Source organism: Microcaecilia unicolor, chromosome 9, assembly GCF_901765095.1.
Source record: "Microcaecilia unicolor chromosome 9, aMicUni1.1, whole genome shotgun sequence".
Lineage (NCBI taxonomy): Eukaryota > Metazoa > Chordata > Amphibia > Gymnophiona > Siphonopidae > Microcaecilia > Microcaecilia unicolor.
This window is the reverse complement of record NC_044039.1, coordinates 180,430,550-180,451,076: the sequence shown is the minus strand read 5'-3', so window position 1 is coordinate 180,451,076 and position 20,527 is coordinate 180,430,550. Positions and strand designations below refer to the sequence as shown.

At 40.4% G+C, this 20,527-nt stretch overlaps 1 protein-coding gene across 1 annotated transcript in view; it reads right to left on the bottom strand.

Annotated features, from left to right (window-relative positions):
* Positions 1-20,527, bottom strand: part of LOC115477722 (nesprin-2-like) — a 359,728-nt gene that overhangs the window by 158,488 nt on the left and 180,713 nt on the right. The window contains exons 47-51 of the mRNA XM_030214775.1: positions 17,755-17,931; positions 15,053-15,208; positions 13,317-13,469; positions 8,686-8,856; positions 1,853-1,986 (exon numbers count right to left, since the gene is read on the bottom strand). Coding sequence (XP_030070635.1) covers positions 1,853-1,986; positions 8,686-8,856; positions 13,317-13,469; positions 15,053-15,208; positions 17,755-17,931 — 791 coding nt within the window. The remainder of the gene's footprint in view (positions 1-1,852; positions 1,987-8,685; positions 8,857-13,316; positions 13,470-15,052; positions 15,209-17,754; positions 17,932-20,527) is intronic.

Below are 20,527 nucleotides of genomic sequence, written 5' to 3'. Positions count from 1 at the left end.
GGGCTGACTCCCATGGTCGGAGCTGAGCTCGGATATTCAATGCCGAGCCATTTCTGGTGACCAGCTTTTAATATCTGGATGTTTTTTGGCCAGTTTGAACTTAACCAGCCAAGCCGATATTCAGCACTGGCCAGTTATGTTGAAACCTGGGCCTGCTACCTTGGTGGCCTAATTTGGCCTCCAAACTTAGCTGGCGACACACTGAATATTGGCAGACAACCAGTTAAATCGTGTGATATAACCAGTTATCCGCTAAGTGCTAACTGGCAATATTCAGCGGGAGATAATCAGCTATCGGCTGCTGAATATTGCCATATAGCCAGTTTAGTGCCATTTAATCAGCCGTTGCCGTTCCAGGCAGGTTAAATGGCTTCAAATATCGGGTGGCTTGTGCCCAAAGTTGGGCATGGGAATCTGCTCTAAGAACTATTCTATAAAGGCTGCTGAGTGCTACAAAACCTTCATAGAATTGGCGCTTAGTGTGGATCTTAACAGCACCTAACTGGGCAATATTTACTGAATCCGGCCCTAAATGTCATTTGCCATTTGGATGCCCAGTCTCCCAATTTCGTAAGGTCCTCTTCATTGGAGCCGACTCTGTGGGTGCTTGAGCACCCCCAACATTGAGAAAATTCCTTGTATGTGTCCAGGGAGGGGTCATTTCCATTGGGCTTAGCACCCCCAATAATTTTGAAAAGTTGGCTCCTATGGTCCTCTTACAATTTCCCACAATCTGCTTGTGATTTAACATTCAAAAACTTTGTGCTGTCAGCAACAAAGCAAAGCAAAAACTCATAATTCCTGTTTCCAGGTCATTTATAAATAATTTTAAAAAAGCAGCTGTCCCAAGCACATATCCCACTATTTACTCTTCTCCATTGAGAATATTGAGCATTTAACCCTACTCTATGTTTTTCTATCTTTTAACCACTTCTTAGTCCACAATAGGTCACTGCCTCCTACTCCATGACTCTAATTATATCAGGAATCGTTCATGTGGTACTTTGTCAAATGTCTCCTAAAAAGTGAACCATTACAATTCACAACAATTCATGCAATTCAAATTGTGTTAAGAATTAGACATTGAAGGTGGGGTAGCTGTGGTTAAAAGATTTATAGTCAAATTTCTTCAGACCAAAAACCTAGAATCATCCATATTGAAATATTTTGTACAGGTTTATACCATTAATAAACCACATTTGCAGTTAGTTCAAAGCCTAAGGTTCCTTATTAGGAGTCAGCTGGAAGAATACAAATCTCTGTTGGGTTCTGGGATGGGAAACTACAATTATTGGAGCACTAAGTCTTAAATAATAGAATACTAGAAACAGTGAATTCCTCTAGAACAGTAGTTCTCAACCCAGTCCTTAGGAGACGCCTAGCCAGTCAGATTTTCAGAATATCCATGACTATGAATGAGATAGATTCGCAGAAAGGGAGTTCTAGAACACGAGGTCATAGAATGAGTTATAAGGCAAAGTAAGAAGTAAAATAAGGGAGCATTTCTTCCTAGAAAAGGGTGATGGATATATGGTATAGTTTCCAACTGGAACCTGTGGTAGCAAAAAGAGTAACAAAATTTGTGGAAGCTTGGGAGATGCAGAGAGAAGCCTGGGTTTGTGTAAGCCTTCAGGAATGGACAGACTCGATGGACCTTATGGGCCTTATCTGCAGTCATATTCTATGTCCTGCTACAACACATTGATCAAGGGTGTGAATTCATAATTTTCCTGTTTTAAGTTATATGCATTTTGTAACTTATTCAGTATTAACACTACTACGGCTTATTGCTGCTATACAGTACTCTTATTTTGCACAAGTACTTTTTACAAGTTAAATCCTTTACACATACCTTGAATATGCATCTTTATATTTTTGTTCAATAAGTTCTATGGCTGAAGAACAAGAGTCATTTTTCAGGTTATTGACAGCAGCCTGGAGTTTCACCCAACTTCCTTCATTGTTTTCAGCTTCATCCACAACAAACTGAATAAGAAAACATGCAACAATTGTTAAGATAAACACAAGTCATAAAAGTAGAAACCCATTAGAACTCAGCAGTACATTGCTCAGCCTAAGAATTTTTTGTAAGACAGAAATGTCCAAAAGCCTTTACACAAAGGAAAAATGAGATCTTACCTTCTAATTTACTTTCCTGGATTCCCTCAGATCAGTCCAGATGAGTGGGTATGCACTCTCCTGCCAGCAGATGGAGACTGAGAACTACTGGTTCAATGATATACCCTCTAAGGGTTCTCTGCAGCCTTGATCTCGCCAGCGCTTTCGATTAAAAACACAAACAAACAAGACGAAGAACACACTAAAAAAAACTCCAGGGCACGAAAACAACCAAGACTATAAAAAGGGTCATTGGTTTGATAAGATTCTTGGTGTAATACTAGACAAAATGCTTTCCTTTCATGAGTAGAACTCCAGTGTAGTACAGAAGTGTTTTAGACAAATATGGTTTGTCCACTATATGCTTCAGTTTTCTTCCCTCAGGATGCATCTCCTCATAATTGTCATCTCAAAAATAGATTACTTTAACTCCCTGAATCATGGTCTGTCACTCACCCAGATCAGATGACTTCAGCTTGTCCAAAACACTGCTATTAAGTTCTGTATTGATCTTAAGGGACTCAAGGAAAGTAAATTAGTAGGTAAGATCTAATTTTTCCTTCCTCTTTATCCCTCCAGATCAGTCGAGACAAGTAGGAAGTACTAAAGCAGTACTAAATGAGGGCAGGACCCAGACAATACAACCTGGAAAACCTTGACACCAAAGGCTGCATTCTGCCAGGTCTGAACATCCAGCTTATAGTGCTATACAAAGGAATGTAAGGATGACCATGTAGCAGCTCTGAAAATGTCTGTGGAGGAATTAAAAAGCGTTTCACCTAAGATGATGCCTGTGCCTGGTAGAGTGCTTTCAAGTTCTCTGGCTTTTGTTGTCCCATCGATGATATCACCTCTTTGATTCCTCTGGCAACTGTAGATTTTGAGGCCATCTCACTTTCCTTCAGGCACCTAAACATCAACAGCTGATCAGAATGCTGAAACTCTTCCATTGTTTCCAAACAACAATGAAAGTCTCTTCTCACATCTAGATAATGTACCTGTTTCCCTTGTGGGGAGTCCCTCTCACCCTCCAACATGGGAAGCATGATCGATTGATGAATGTGAAAGGTGGACAGCACCGTTAGCAGACAGGACGCAATACAACCTTTTCCCGTGACATAACTAGAAAGGGCTTCCAACAGGAAAAGGCCTGCAATTCTGATATCTTTTTGATAGAGGATATAGCGATCAGAAACACCACCTTCAGAATGAGGTTCCTCACTGTCACCTTCCAAGCGGTTCAAAGGACAGCTGGACAAAGACTGACAACACCAGGTTCAAATCCCAGGAAGATACCACACACCCGAATGGCAATTTAATGTGAAGCACCCCCTTCTAGAATTGAAACACATCCAAATGAAGCCATAGAGAATGATTTTGCTTTGCTCTCCTAAAACAGGCTCTTGCCACCACCTGTAATCTTAGGGTGCCCAATGTGAGCACTTTGTCCAAATCACCCTGGAAGAACTACAAAATATCACTGAGAGACATTCGAAGTGGATCGACTTTCCTGTTAATGCACCAAGCCTCAAATATTCTCCAAACTCTATAGGCCAAAAAAGTGCTGGTCTTCCTGGAATTCAGCAATGTCTTTATCACCTTACAGGAATAACTTTGCTTCATTAACCATGCCCTTTCAATAGCCACAATGTAAGAGAGAACTGAGTCAACGCCTGAGTCAACAATCCTGCCGTCAGCGGCAGGAACAGAGGATCTACCACCTTTAGCCTCATGAGATCTCTGTACTAGGGCCTCCTAGGCCAATTCAGTGCCAGCAGCACTACGCCACCTGATTGATTCTCCAAACTCTGAATGGGCTAAGTGGACCAGCAGCACTAGCAGCAGCCCGCCCCCCCCCCCCCCAAAAAAAAAGGTATTATGACTTTACTTCAGGCTTAAGAATGTCACTTATTTATTTATTTATTTAATTGTAACATTTGTATCCCACATTTTCCCACCTATTTGTAGGCTCAATGTGGCTTACATAGTACCGGAGAGGCCTTTGCATGCTCCGGTATGAACAAATACAGGGTGATGTTGTGGTAAGATCAAGTTCATGTGGAACAGCCACATTAGGGAATCGGAGAACGGAAGAGTTGTGTTATGTCCATTACGTGCTTTAGTTTGGTTGTGTTGCAGAGATTAGGCATTTAAGTTGGATTGGTAGGGTATGCCTTTTTAAACTGGTTGGTTTTTAGTGATTTCCGGAAGTTTAGGTGGTCGTACGTCCTTTTCAAGGCTTTTGGTAATGCGTTCCACAGTTGTGTGCTTATGTAGGTAAAACTAGATGCATAAGTTGTTTTATATCTAAGTCCTTTCCAGCTTGGGTAGTGCAGATTTAGATAAGATCGTGTTGATTCGGATGTATTTCTACTTGGTAAGTCGATCAAGTCTGCCATGTAACTCGGGTGACAAAGTATTAGTTTCCCAGATGTCTTGAGATAGATGATGCAAGTTACTAGGAAGATATTTCTATCATATAGACAAGCTACTCTTTCTTTAGGGGCAGTTTCAATTACATTTTCCTTGTACATGTTTTGTTACCTATGAAGGGAAAAGATACATTTTCTATGAACCTGTCTAATTTTTGTTTTTTTGGAGGGTAAAGGTGTTTCTGTAGCTTCCTCAAGTGCTTCATAGTTTTGTAGGTTATTGTAAGTTTTCTACAGGGTTCTGTTCTTTTTCTTATGTACCTCCATTTCCTCAAGGAATTTCCTTGGTTCCCTCCTTCCAATTTATGGACTGTATTTTTTTTTGTTTATTCTTGTTTAACAATTGCCTATTTACTGATGTCAATTAGCAAGCTTTATTTCCCTTAAAGTTATCTTCTTTATGATTGTTTAGCTACTGTTGTTGATTGGCATGTTTAATTTTGTTTTATTTCCCTCAAAGTGTTTTTTTCTCAACTTTGTATATTATAAATGCAAATTTAAAAAAAGTGGTTATAAGCTCTTCCTTATAATAATAATAATTATTATTATTATAATTTTTAATGCGTAGCCAACTGGCACACCCCAAGGGACTAAATAAATAGGCCAAAATGAGCGGACTTACTGGATCTATCAAACCAGAGCTTCACCCACCATCTGCTGGAGACTGAGAAATATTGACTAGGTGAGGGTGCACATGACCCTATAGGGTAAAGTCATTGAACCAGTAGTTCTCAGTATCCATCTGCTGGCAAGAGAGCACATACCCACTCATCTGTACTGATCTGGAGGAACAAAGAGGACCATGTAAAAATGATGTTGGAAAATTGTCCCTCTTTAGTGTGAATAAAGGTGGACAGTGTTAGTCAGGGGAATGGAAAGTAGGTGCAGAGATTTAATTGGTATTCTCAATGACACCTTGCATATTCAAAGAGAAACTCATAGGGATTTTTCTTTGACAATGAGTAACTATAAGCCTGCAAACTCCACAGATGTTATTAAAAAATAAAATTCTTCCCCTACTGACCAATAGAAAAGTGTGTCCTGGACAACTGGTTATTTGTTGTCAGGAAATGGTCTGTTTGGAGGGAGCAGAGTTGGACTATCCATGATGAGTCTTATTACCCTGTATCAACTCACCCTTTAGGCAGGGATTTTTATATCTGCGTTGCACCAAGTATAAGGCTGGTATCATTATCACCCCTGGAGATTTCCAAAAACATCTCTCTGCACATTATGGTTTATTTATATCAAAAACACAGAGCAGCAAATATTGAGCCAGTAGCTGTCTATTTAAAATCCTCTAATATATCAAAGACAACTTTATAAAAATGGGGAGAAATTGGGCCCAATGTTCAGACCATGGAAGGTAGCTGCTGAGCCTAGATAGTCAATGTCAGGCCTGCAGCATTTGGACCTCATGCTGTTTATGTGTATCCCAGCTTACCCGAGATGGGATATAACATCTACATACATAATTGTACATAAAATCAGACAAAAACAGTATCATCTCAAATACAGTCAGGACAACATACAGACTCTTCTCAGATCACTGCCCAATTTCAGTCACATGTTATTTTACATATTCCAGCAGTCCAAACAAAATCAACAGTTTCTCTCTTCTCCACCATACACTTTAAGAAGAAGAGACCTGTCACGAGTTTTTAAAATGCAACTGTCAGGCTCATTTTCGAAAGAGAAGGACACCCATCTTTCGACACAAATCGGAAGATGGGCGTCCTTCTCACAGGGTTGTCCAAATCGATATAATCAAAAGCCAATTTTGGTTGTACCCAACTGCTTTCCGTCACAGGGACTACCAAAGTTCAAGGGGGCGTATCGGAGGCGTAGTGAAGGCGGGACTTGGGCATGCCTAACACATGGACGTCCTCGACCCATAATGGGAAAAAAAGGGCGTCCCTGACGAGCACTTGGACAACTTTAGCTGGTCCTGTTTTTCTTACGACCAAGGCACAAAAAGGTGCCCGAAGTAACCAGATGACCACCAGAGAGAATCGGGGATCACCTCCCCTTACTCCCCCAGTGGTCACTAACCCCCTCTGACCCTCAAAAAATATCTTTCAAAATATAGTTTTTGCCAGCCTCAGATGTCATACTTGAGGTCCATGACAGCAGTATGCAGGTCCCTGGAGCAGTTGTAGTGGGTGCAGTGCACTTCAGGCAAGCGTACCCAGGCCCACCCCCTCCCTACTTGTTACGTTTGTGGAGGAAACAGCGAGCCCTCCAAAACCCATCACAAACCCACTGTACCCATATCTACGTGCCCCCCTTCACCCATAAGGGCTATGGTAGTGGTGTACAGTTGGGGGTAGTGGGTTTTTATTTGGGGGGGGGGGGTTGGGGGGCTCAGTAAACAAGGTAAGTGAGCTATGTTCCTGGGAGCATTTTATGAAGTCCACTGCAGTGCCCACTAGGGTGCCCGGTTGGTGTCCTGGCATGTCAGGGGGACCAGTGCACTACAAATGCTGGCTCCTCCACGACCAAAGTGCTTGCATTTGGTCGTTTCTGAGATGGGTGTCCTTGGTTTCCATTATCACCGAAAATCAGAAACAACCAAGTCTAGGGTCGACCATCTGTAGGGACGACCTAAATTTCAAGATTTGGGCGTCCCCGACCGTATTACCGAAATGAAAGATGGACGTCCATCTTTTTCGATAATACGGGTCTCCCTGCCCCTCCATCGGGATGTTTTGCGAGGAGGTCCTCAGCAAAACGTGGGCATCCCTTTCGATTATGCTCCTCTGTGTCTGCCAATGATCTTTAAATGTGATGGCAACAGATTCCAATCTGTCAAGTATTGGATGCTTTACCTGTAAATATTCGAGTGTTGACTCAATCTAAGGGCCCTGTTTACTAAGCTGCGCTAGAGACGCGCTAGTGTTTTTATCGTGTGCTAACCGTGAAGATGCCCATAATATTCTTATAGGCATCTACATGGGTAGTGTGCACTAATATTTAGCACGCACTAAAAATGCTAGCACACGTACCTTTTTAGCCAATTTAATGAGAAATGAAATGTACTTTATTAGACTGAATGTGTTCTACTTGAATGCCCAGTGACACAATCTTTTGTAAACTGCAAGGATCTCCATTGGGATTTTGAGGGGTATAAGTGTCTCATGCAAATGTAAATTCCATTCACTAGAGCTAGAAATGGAAAATACACTTTCCAGTGTCATTACGGTGCACCCAGACTTACAAAGTTACGTGGAAGCATATTTTCAAAGCACTTAGACTTACAAAGTTACATACTTACCTATGGACCTATGGAACTTTGTAAGTCTAAGTACTGTAAAAATGAGCTCCATAGTAACCTATGGAACTCTGTTAAGTGTATGTGCTTTGAAAATGAGTCTCCATGTCACTCCTCCCTCTCCATCCCTTTTTGACATAGCTACCTGTGCTGACAGAGGGAAATCAATTTTCAACTTAGGATTTTACCCAAGTAACTACTTAGATACATTTTCAAATTCAATAGGGTAATCTGCAAACAGTTTTACTTGGTTAACTAAGTTGGCCCTATCAGTTCCTGATCTGATAGATACATGCTCATTACATTTTAGTAAATGGATGGAGCCATTTTCAAAAGCAATTATTCCAGTTAAAAGGGATATCTGAAAACTTCCTACCCTTATCCAACTAAAAAGTGTGGGGTTCCATAACACATGTACATTTAACTGCATTATAAGGCATTGTTCCTGGGGATGTATTCAGATTAGGGAGGAAAAGAATATGTGTAGACTCCATTTTTTAATCCATTCGCATTATTTCCATTGGAAAAGTATTTGCAGATAAAGAAGGTGCAAATGTCTGAAAATACCCATGACAATTTCCAAAGTGAACTTATATGAATATGGTTCTTTTGAAAACTGGTGGAAAGTACTTGAAGGCTTAGCACCTGGACAGGCAGTTTTGAAAATGCTCCCTATATGTCAGCTACACAACATTGTACATTAAAAGAGTACCATAAAACATTTCCATCTTAACAATTAACTACTCAGATAAAAATACTAAGAAATGTTACATTTTGAAATGACCTGGGATTTTTAATATATATCTCTGAAATATTTTTGTCTGTTTTTCAAGTTCTTGCTTCTGTGTATTGCTGAGACCTTACCTGCAGATTTTTCACCTGGTTTCTCAGAGCTTCCAGTGACAGCAGATGTGGTTTATTGTGCTCTTGATAATAGAGTAATCTGCTGGTCATCACCTGGACCTTTTCAAAAGCCTCCACATAAATTTTCCAGTATTGTAATACTGACTGCAAGGAAGACTTTAACAGCATGACCTACAAAGAAAGCATCAGCTTAAATTATAGAAGTCTCTTCTGAATTTATAAACACACCAGTTTTGATATGATTTTGAAGTTTTAACATTTCCAGTGAGGAATATATTTCTTAAAATAATATGCCATATTTTTTTCTGTTTTATGGTTTTGATCATTCTAGATGATGCAAAAAAATCATTTATGATACCTATTTTTCCTCAAACTCCAAAACAAATTACGTTGATAATAAAAACAACTCTCTTGAAATGGATTATCAATGGTCAATCATGCTTCTGATGGAATACAAAACCTCTGACACTATTGAAAGTGGAAAACAGAGAGACTAGCAAAATACTATATGTTGTAGAGGATGTCAAATGATATCACAAAAGAGAAAAGAAACATATCTGTATGTGTATAGGTATAGATACAGTACTTTCACAAAGCATTTTTGGCATCAGCTGACAATTAAGCTCCCAGTCTTTATAATCATAGGTCCCCCAAAATACTTTTGTAATATTTGTAGAGTGCAAAATAATGCTGATGCAAACTTAGTAGTAAAAGTGCAAAAAGAGTTTTATTTTAAAAATGCAATACAATAAACAGAATAAAATTACTGTTTCCCAAACATGAGGAATGCATTTTTTAAAGTTATATTTGATAAGGCGATTAAAACCAAATTTTTTGTATAATCTCTGTACTGTTGTTCATGCGTTACTGATCTGGTAACTAGATCATTGTAATGCTCTCTTGGGGGGTCCTTCCTCAACAGCATGCTGCTGCAAGAGTTCTCATGGGGGCAGATCACTATGAGCACTTATACCAGTGTTATAATATTGATACTGGTTGCCAATTGATTGGAGAATAAAATTCAAGATTTTTACTTTGGTGTATAAAGTCTTAAGCAACGAGGCACAAGACTCTTATCTATCGCTAAATTGCTGAAGTTTCACTGGCTGACTCATGCACTTTGTTCTGCAGAACATTGTTTACTGGGCATCCCTTCTTTTCAGCAAGCTAGTTTAGATGAGATTCATTCATTCATTTGAGTTTTCAATGGGGACTCAGTGTAGAACCCTTTACCAGGAGATTTAAGATTGTTGAGTAATGTAGTTACATTTTGGTGGTGGGAGGCAGGGCTGGTGGTTGGGAGGTGGGGATAGTGCTGGGCAGACTTATACGGTCTGTGCCAGAGCCGGTGGTGGGAGGCGGGGCTGGTGGTTGGGAGGCGGGGATAGTGCTGCGCAGACTTATATGGTCTGTGCCCTGAAAAAGACAGGTACAAATCAAGGTAAGGTATACACAAAAAATGGCACATGTGAGTTTATCTTGTTGGGCAGACTGGGTGGACCGTGCAGGTCTTTTTCTGCCGTCATCTACTATGTTACTATGTTATTTGAAAGCCTATTTATTTAAGAGTGCTTTCCTGCAATTTAAAAATCAGGATGTTAAAGGTATATCATGTAACAGTTCTCTTAGCTCAAATATCCAGCATATCAGTGACGATCTAGACAATGCTGATATGGGGAATCATCCTTGAAATAGCCAGGAGGCGAAACATAGCTACCCGGTCAAAATAGCCCAGACAAAAAAGCTCCAAACAAAAAAGATCTCGACATAATAGCCCCTGACATAACAGCCACTGTCAAAACAGCCTGCTCACAATATAGCCCTTGACAAATTAGCCCCCTGACAAAAGAGCCTGATAAGGCTACTCAGCATATGGCGCTGCACTTTTTTCTTAATAATCTTACCTTGCCAAACAGGATAAGGTTGGTAAGACTAAGCCCACCCACGACATGCCCCCTTGTGATTTGGATGCCCTGCAGATGAATTGCATAGATAAATGTCTGTACTAGCTGAATGGCTGCAACTATAATTCGAGTCACTTCCAAAATTGTTTATACCATAAATTGCTTATGTAATTCTTTACGAATGAAGATATTCTATTAATGGAGGAAAAAGGCTTCAGATTCATTGATTACAGATTACTTATGTAAGTAATCTTTATATCGGGTGAACATCTTCACCAGCCTTATAAAAAACCTCCAACCTTTATTGTTTCCTTGTTTATTTTTTTTCTTTTTTTTGTTTACTTTTTCTTTTTCTCATGTTATAATTTTTTAACAAACATTTGCTTCATCTTATCTACTATTCATTTTTTCAAGTAAAGACTTAGCTTTAATTCTTTATGTTGGCCTGGGTCTGCTCAACAGAGCGTCTCCGTTTCGGTCCTTCTTCAGGAGTCAAACCAAGCCTCTCGAGATTTTCTAAGTCCTTTTACTTTGTACCAGTCTGGATAGCTTAGATTTGCTACTAAGCTAGCCAGTCTGGTAGAAAGTAAAAGGACTTAGAAAACCTCGAGAGGCTCGGTTTGACTCCTGAAGAAGGACAAAAAAGAGAAAAAGAATAACAAGAAAACAATAAATGTTGGAGGTTTTTATAAGGCTGGTGAAGAAGTTCGCCCGATATAAAGATTACTTACATAAGTAATCAGTAATAAATGAATCGAGCATCTGAAGCCTTTTTCCTCCATTAATAGAATATCTTCATTCGTAAAGAATTACATAGGCAATTTATGGTATAGATAAATGTCTGCAAATAGGTTTCAAAATACCGATTTGGATGATTTGAGAAGAAATTCCTCCAAATGGTGCTTTATGACATTTATGTAAGTTTTTCTCTTTCAAAAATGAGCTCCTATGTATTTTAGTGTGTTGTTATAGTTGAATTATTTTATATTTTATTGTTTCATGTATTTTTTATTGTGTATGTTTTGTTACCCACCTAAACATTTAGACAGTGCATGATCAAACATTTTTAAATACATAAATAAATAAATAAATAAATGTATCTTTCCTTATGCCACATCCCTTGTGCTTATTGTTAATAAGATAAATAATAAAATAAAATAGTCTTGAAACTTTTAATTAATCTCTTACAGTGTTTAGATCTGGACAGAGAGGTGTCTCTAGGTTAACTTTACACATTTAGAGCTCTTTAAAACTTATATCATCTTGTACTGGACCAAAAAATAGCATATGAGCTATCAGACCATACAGGTCTTTATTTGACTCGCTTTTTTTCCCCAGATACATGGAAAGCTTCTTCGTTTCATCTCCTTACACTAAACTTCTGAAGTAGGGACTTATGTGTTTCTAAAACTCATTGATTCTATTTGATATCCTGCTTCTTGCGCTTAAGTTCATGTACTGAAACCTCAGCTATTAGAACACTGCACAACACACTGTATGGAAGGGAGAACTCTGAAGGTGAACAACTGTGGCATTCCTCCTTTCAATGACTAGGAAGCACTTTTACAAAATACTGAGTGGTGTAGAACGGGTAAACGTTAAGTCAATTTTTTACTCTTTCAAAAAGTACAAAGACTAGGGGACACTCAAGGAAGTTACAGGGTACTACTTTTAAAACGAACAGGAGGAAATCTTTTTTTCACTCGATAAATAGTTTAAGCTCTGGAACTGGTTGCCAAAGGATGTGGCATTAGTGGTTAGTGTATATAGTGTATCTGGGTTTTAAATAGGTTTGGACAAGTTCCTTGAGGAAACGTCTGTAGTCTGCTATTGAGATAGACATGGGGAAGTCACCACTGCTTGTCCCTGGGATCAGCAGCAAGAATCTTGCTACTATTTAGGATTCTGTCAGGAACTTGTGACCTGAACTGTCCACTATTGGAAGCAGGATACCGACTTAGATGGACCATTGGTCTGACCCAGTATGGCTATCCTTTATGTTCTAATGCTAAAAATGGATGACTGATGTCCTTTCTTGACAATCTTAAACCTTGCTTTTTGCTTGGTAGTGGTTGACTATTTTTTTCAAGAATTTTCTCCTATTGTTTTTGTGTATAACTCTATTCTAGAAAGGCACATAGGCACCTATGTTATTTTTATAAAATATATAAGAAACCCCAAAAGGCACCTAATTTAGACCTAAGTGTCTTAAAAAATTACCCCCACACCCCCAATATTCATTGTCGTATGCCTGTGTACTTTGCAGCTACACAAGGCTGTTGGAAACTGCATCCCCGCCTCAAAGGTTTCTGACAAAATCCATTTATTAGCAGTAAATGGCTAAAACTGTATGAAAATAGAAAAAAGAGAGGAAAAACTGTGCTTGGAATGTTTTCTGTTTTGTCTGTCTTGGTGCAAGATTAGGAAGAGAATATCAGTCTGAAGTGGTGGATGAGACAGAAGTCAGTATAAGCTAGGTGACTTGATACAGGGAGGACAATAATCCTGCATCATTTTATTTCATTACAGTAACAAACTTCATGGGTTAAAAATACCCAAGACCAATTATTGTCCACAAATAAAGGATAACAGTAAAATTCTGAACTGACACTGCAGGTAAATGCCATACAAAATTTTATCATTCCTGAGAAACCTCAGCCCTCAAAGGGAGGTTGCAAATATTACTGAAATGGGAAGTTCTAGAGTAAAACACAATTGCAGAAATACCTTATTGGTGACATCATTCTTCTTTTCATACAGATCATTAACAATAGCTTCCATATCTGGTAATAATTCTTCATTATCATTCCCCATTTTTTGTAAATTTTGTTTCAGGTCATCAATAGCACTGGATTTAAGTGCAAGTTGTTTTTCCAAGTCCTTTGTGGGGAGGGAAAATAGATTAAAAACAAATATCGGCCAGTAAATTGAAAAATAGGGCATGCATTTTCTTCCTTTGAGAATGATCACAGATATTCTTTACAGTTATATGTGACCAAGGTAGTCTCACAGGATGAATCAACCTATAAAGAATCACAAGCACTATTCACTGAGAATGCAAAACATGACTTCTCAAAGGCAAGTATTCTTTTTGAACAAAACCCATCATTGTTTAATACTCCCTTGCAAATCCGTTGAAACTGATTCCTCCATCTGGGACTATGCTTGCCTTGACTTCATTGGCCCTGTATCTCAGACATCCAGACTCACATTTGAGTCTGTTGTCTGAATCAGCTGCGGTCAGGTGTGCTGCAGAGGTGGCAAGTCCTGTGAGAATGGCCGTAAGGAGCCAATATGAGGGGTCATGTTGAAGGTGATGTTCCTCCAACATTTAGGGTTGGCAAGAGTACAATATATTTATCTATATATAAATGAGCCCTCTATGGCCTAAAGACCTAGAGAAAAAATTGGGCCACATCTATACCTAACCAATTCTACCATCTGGTAAGTGACGTTTTATGCGCTTGCTACTTTCTTCATAGTTTTGGAATAAGAATGGGCCAATGCAGGATGATAGTTGTGGTGGTGGGGAGGAAGAGAGAGACAGGGTGATGCAGGTTGGAGGCCTGAGAAGAGAGACAGAGACAGGGCAATGGTGGTGGTGGTAGAGGGATACTGCATGGGGGGGGAGAGAACAAGAGATTGGGGTGATTTTGGATGGTGGTGGTATAAAGGGGGAGAGATGGGGTGATACTGGATTGTGAGGAAGAGAGGGGTTAAGATGGATGGAAGGGTGTTGAAAGACACACAGAGGAGAAGTCCTCGAAAGCTGGGGGGGGAGGGGGAAGAAAAATATAGATAAATAGACAGCTACTACAAGAGTGCGCCACTGTTGGGTAAGCTTCAGCCCAATGTGGGTAGGCCCCTGCCCATGTGTGCTCACTCAGGCCTATGTCACTGGTATACTAAATTTTTGCCATGTATCTCTCATGTGTGCTACTGAATGCAACATTGTAGAACAGGGGTAGACAGTTCCAGTCTAATTGCCACAAGTCAGTTGGGTTTTGAGGATATTCACAATAAATATGCTTGAGATGCACCTGCAAACAGTGAAGGGAATTGCATGAATATTCATGTCATGCATATTTTGTGTGGATATCCTCAAAACCACAATGGATTGCAGCATTTGAAGATCAGAGTTGCTTACCACTGCTACACAGCACATAAACAAGCTAATAGTAAGCTGTCTCACGCTGTTATACATTGTAAAAGCTCAAAAAAACTGTACATCACTAAAATGTAAGAGGAACTTAAAGAAAACAAATCTAAAGGTGCAAAACTCAGCAACTTGTATAACATATTCAGACACAACCTTATTGGACATTCAGCCTATCCTAAAATTATTACATCATGGCTCTGGTTAATGAAATATTTTACCCATTGGTTTAGAATGGGAATCAAACCTTGATAATCAGATACTATAATTTTTAGTCGTGCCAAACTCAGTCTCCCAGTGCCGTTACCTCACAATCCATTAAGGCATCCTGAGCTGAAATCAGATTTGATGGCTTTTGCAGAGTTATCAGTTTGTCTCCTTGAGCATCAAACCAGCTACTTAAAGTCTGCACTCTGTTTTCATTTTCTGTGACATGCTCCAGTCTTTGTTCCAAATCTTGTATCTAGAGTTTATAGGAATGAAATTACTATAATACAAATACATAAAAATGTCAACCACAAAATCAACATAGATACAGATGTACCCGGGCCTCGCCCCTAGGTTAGAGCTCAGTCTCCCGTGACTTAGGCTGACGCACAATTCCTTAGATTTACCCACACTCCATTACTCAGCACTCTCTCACAGGTTCATTTCACTCTCCAGACGAGCTTGGGAGTGGGCTCATAGTTCTGGAATTGCAATCCGGGGAGTCTGAGAAACTACAACCTTCGGTTTGGCTGGACAAAGGTCCAAGCTCACACTTTCTCTCTTTCCCTACAGGGGAAACACACTGCACACAGTAGTCTTTGGAAAAGGAACGCAACTCTTTATTGTATAAAGTATTCAACGGCAGTAATTTAAATGATTTGCAATTCAACTTACACCAGTTCCTATTCTTCTGATGTTCCTCTCAAGGAACTCCTGTACCACTCTCCCTTTCAGGTTTATTCACAGTGGTTTTTCTGGGTTCAGACTATAAACATATGAACAGGTCTCCTATTTATGCCTGTCACGAAAACACCTAGCCACTCGCCTGGGGCTAACCCTGCAGCTACTTAGAGGGTCTATCCCCAGCACAGATCAGATCTGCCTGCACCTAGGCATGTGCTCTACACTAGCACCCTCCTCCCACCGACTAGGTCCCAACCACCTCTGGGTGTGTCATGCTTTCAAGTTATCCCCGGTGATTTCTAGGTTACTGGGACCACATTCCCAGTGGTCCCATAGTTCCTAGAAAGCACTCACAGACTCAACACACAAACCACCATGATTCTTAGTCAGTCCAGACAAGCAGAGTCAATAAACTAAAAAAGGTTTCTTGTCATAAAAAATATTTAACAGTGAACAATAAAAACAGATGGAAAATAACAGGCAAATAACAGGTAACTGAATAAGGATCAATTATAAAACTATCTAAACATTTTATCACTAGCTGGATAGTGCCTGAGAAGTACAGGAAATATAGTTGCTCACAGGTTACAGAATATAACTGCTCACAGTAAAAAGGTCTTTTACTCTCTACTTCTAAACTGAGGGGGTCTTTTACTAAGGATTAGCTCAAGCTATCTGCAGCAGGGCCCATTTTATTCCTATGGGCCCTGCTGCAGATAACTTGAACTAATCTTTAGTAAAAAGACCCCCTGAGACTGGAGAAAAATCCAGTATTTCCAGACTGAATTTGAGCTCCTGGGCCAATCAGAGCCCAGAACATTTTTAAAAAGTAGCTGGTCACACCATTACAGATTACTTCCTCTTTGTGTTAAATTAAAGAAGGAACAGACATTTCTCTGTAACAGCTTTAAACATAAAACATGCACCACCTTCTGGCCAAACTAGAGAAATACACTTTATGAAAAATTCTTATAATTCACATGCTGGAAAATTCACCATTTTGCCACAATGCCTATCTGAAAAAAGATGTGTAACCCAAAGGCTGCTTCTCCTCCTCTCAACACAAGTTCAGCTCCAGTAGACTCAGACCTCCCTTAGCATGACCCTAAGATATAGCATTACCAAACAAGCAAATATATTTGGCATCACACTAGACTTATACTCAAAAGGCTAAGAAAGAAAGCCTTTGCCACAGAAGCTCAACTGAAGCCCCAAGAAAAGACCAGGAGCCCACCACAGAAAAGAGGAGAGGTGAGTGGGGGGGGGGGGGGAGGAGGGAGGGGCCTGGCACCACCAGGTTTACATCCAAAAGGCCAATATATAAAGCTTTTACCCCAGAAGTTCAAAAAGGCAACAGGAGCCCACCACAGGAACCTGAGGCAGAGCTGCACAGTGAGGTTCTACCACCTGCTGGAGATAGAGAGATACTGAATGGAACCTAGTGCACAGCAGCCTTATATGATAAAGTTCTAATTTGCTCTTTATCTCCACCTGCTGGTAGATGGGCACAACCCACAAGTATGGACTAGTCCTTTGGAGACACTATAGAAGACCTCAGTTAGAATACTATGTACAATTTTGCTATCAAAATGGGCAGCGGATTTCACCATACAGAATAAGAGGGAAACAGGACATATAAATGTACAACTACCTCCAAAGGATAAATGCACAGGGCAAAGGCCTACTCCAAAGGAAAACAAAGCTCTAAAATGTAGGACCATGGGATGAGAGTTACAGAGGAAAATCTAAAGGGCAATGCCAGCAAATTTCTTCACAAAAAAAGGATGTTGTCAGAGGTTCAAGGCAGCCTAGAAAAGCATAGGTTTTCTGAGGAAAGGAAAAGGGACAGTAATGTTAATCAGGAGGAGAGGATGGGCAGACTGAACGGGCCTTATCATCCTTATCTGCCAGCATATTCTATTATTTTTAGTTTAGTTTTTTTTTTTTTTTTTTCTAGGAGAAAGTCTGATATGCCGAATTTATCCTTCAACTCTAGTTTCCTTCTCTTAAACTTTTATGATTTGCAGGACATTGTCAAAATGCTATATAGTTTCCTTTCATAATAGAGGTAAAATTGTTGAAATACATAAATATAGCATATATTAACAAAGTTCATACCTTCTTATTCAGTGATCCTTGTAATTTGTGCCAATGTAGGTTCAGTGTACCAAGATATTCGGCAAATTCTGTCCTGTCATAGCGATTGCTTTCTACATCACAGACACTTTGCTGTAGTAGTGACTGGTTGACAAACTCTACTATCCATTGTCTATGGTTCATTTTTTTCCTGTGTTCCTGCAAACAATTCATAGAGAAATATGTTCAGTCCTGCAAACCATTATTTCACTGGAATCAGAAACAATGAATGCCACGTGTACTCGTTTAGACTACTGCAATCTGCTTCTTGCTGGCCTCCCACTTAGTCACCTCTCCCCCCTCCAGTCGGTTCAAAACTCTGCTGCCCGTCTCGTCTTCCGCCAGGGTCGCTTTACTCATACTACCCCTCTCCTCAAGACCCTTCACTGGCTCCCTATCCGTTTTCGCATCCTGTTCAAACTTCTTCTACTAACCTATAAATGTACTCACTCTGCTGCTCCCCAGTATCTCTCCACACTCGTCCTTCCCTACACCCCTTCCCGTGCACTCCGCTCCATGGATAAATCTTTCTTATCTGTTCCCTTCTCCACTACTGCCAACTCCAGACTTCGCGCCTTCTGTCTCGCTGCACCCTACGCCTGGAATAAACTTCCTGAGCCCCTACGTCTTGCCCCATCCTTGGCCACCTTTAAATCTAGACTGAAAGCCCACCTCTTTAACATTGCTTTTGACTCGTAACCACTTGTAACCACTCGCCTCCACCTACCCTCCTCTCTTCCTTCCCGTTCACATTAATTGACTTGATTTGCTTACTTTATTATTTTTTTTTTGTCTATTAGATTGTAAGCTCTTTGAGCAGGGACTGTCTTTCTTCTATGTTTTTGCAGCACTACGTATGCCTTGTAGCGCTATAGAAATGCTAAATAGTAGTAGTAGTAGTTAATTCCCTGAAGATCATTAGGGCACCAGAGTCCAGACCATTGAAAGGGGCAGGCGAGAGATGTGACAATTGGGGATGCTAGATCTGGTGGGGATAAATAAGCCTTCTGAAGGGGCAGTACACCCGTATTTACTAGTTTAAGTCTTAATGTGCAGCCATGTCACCTGAGGGTGGACCAGCCACACTGTACACCATCTCCCCCCTCCCAAGTGTCAACATTTATACCATGCTTCCAAAACTATCAGGCTTCTGCAGTAAATCAAGGTTCGATGAACACTGAACATGTGTTTATATTCTGTCATGAGTTAGAAAATTATGAGGAAATTCATGTGTATGGGTAGTTGTGGTGGGAGAAAAGAGACCTTAGTAATTGACACAAAAAAGGAGAAAGGAGATTGTCATGTGGAAAAAGGAGGTAGAGGATCAGAGATAGGGAAGAAAGAAGAGAAGGCTTAGATTGGAGATGGAAAGGAGAAGGGAAGGAGGTGTGGTGAGGGAGTAGAGGAGAAGAGAATACGTGGGATGAAGAGCATAGGAGAGAAAAGGGCAGATCATATTTTTTTTTTGGGGGGGGGGAGGGAAGAGATGGGAGAATCTAGAACCACGAAGGAGGACAGGAGTGGGGAAAATGAAAGGAGGACTGGAGATCTAAGAATCTCACTTCTCCTTCTCTACCTTGCCAATTTTTTACCCCTTTCTCTTGACACTGGAAGATTCTCTCCCTTGTTTCCCGCTCCATACTATAATTCTGCCCCTGCTGACCTTCTAGGAAGAAGATGAGGAGAGTTACAGTTTGTGTTGCTGACTGCAAACTCCTCCTCCTCTGCTGACCAGGACCCAACTCAGGGTTTGAACCATGCAAGCATCACACCAATGTTTAGAACAAATCCCAAGATAGGCCCTGGGTTACAAAGGAGGAGGAAAATGCAACCTGAGACTGGAAATTTAAGACTATATACATATGCAGTCCTGTACGTAGTATCCCCATAATTCCATAAATGTTGCCAAAAATTGTGTGCACAAATTTGGGCATGTGCCCAATGTCTGCATGCAATTTAATTGAATAACAAGCTAATTACTGTTAGTAATTTAAATTTAATTGGAACTTACGCGCATAAATTTTACACGAGTATTAAAAAAGGGGTGCAGAAATGGGAGGGTCATGGGAGGAATGGGGGCGTAACTAGCATTTACATGCGTTGTTATAGCAGTGGCGTAGCCAGACTGCCAATTTTGGGTGGGCCTGAACCCAAAGTGGGTGAGCACAAAATTTTCTCTCTACCCCCCTCCCCCAGCAAAATTTAGTCACACTTTTCAGTGAGCTTTCAGAGGCCAAAACTCCTGCCTCAGGTCAGCATAACGCTGTTATGGTATCCTCTCCTGACCTAAGGAAGGAAGTATTGGTCTCTGAAACTTTATTAACACAGGTACCATATTACTTTATCCTAAATTAAAAATAAAATTATTTTCTTTACCTTTCTTGTATGGCCATTTACTTTTTCTCATTGTGTTGCTCCCAGTCTCTAGATTCTGCTTTCCTTCGTCTTTCTCTTGCCAGGGTTTCCTGTCCATTCATCAACTATGGCTTTTCATCTTTTCCTCACCCTTGTTCGCCACATGCCCCTTCCTCTTATTCTCCAGTCTTTCCCTACTCTGTCCTCTCCCTCTTTCCATCCAGCAGCTCCCCTCTTTCTCTCCCCATCCTTCCAGTGTCTCCCCTCTTTCTTTTGCATCCAGCGTCTCCTTTTTCTCCCTACCCTTCCATCCAGTGTCTTCCCTCTTTCTCTCCTTATCCTTCCACTCATCTACCCTCTCTCCTGATCCTTCCATCTAGTGTCTCTATCTCTCCTCTCC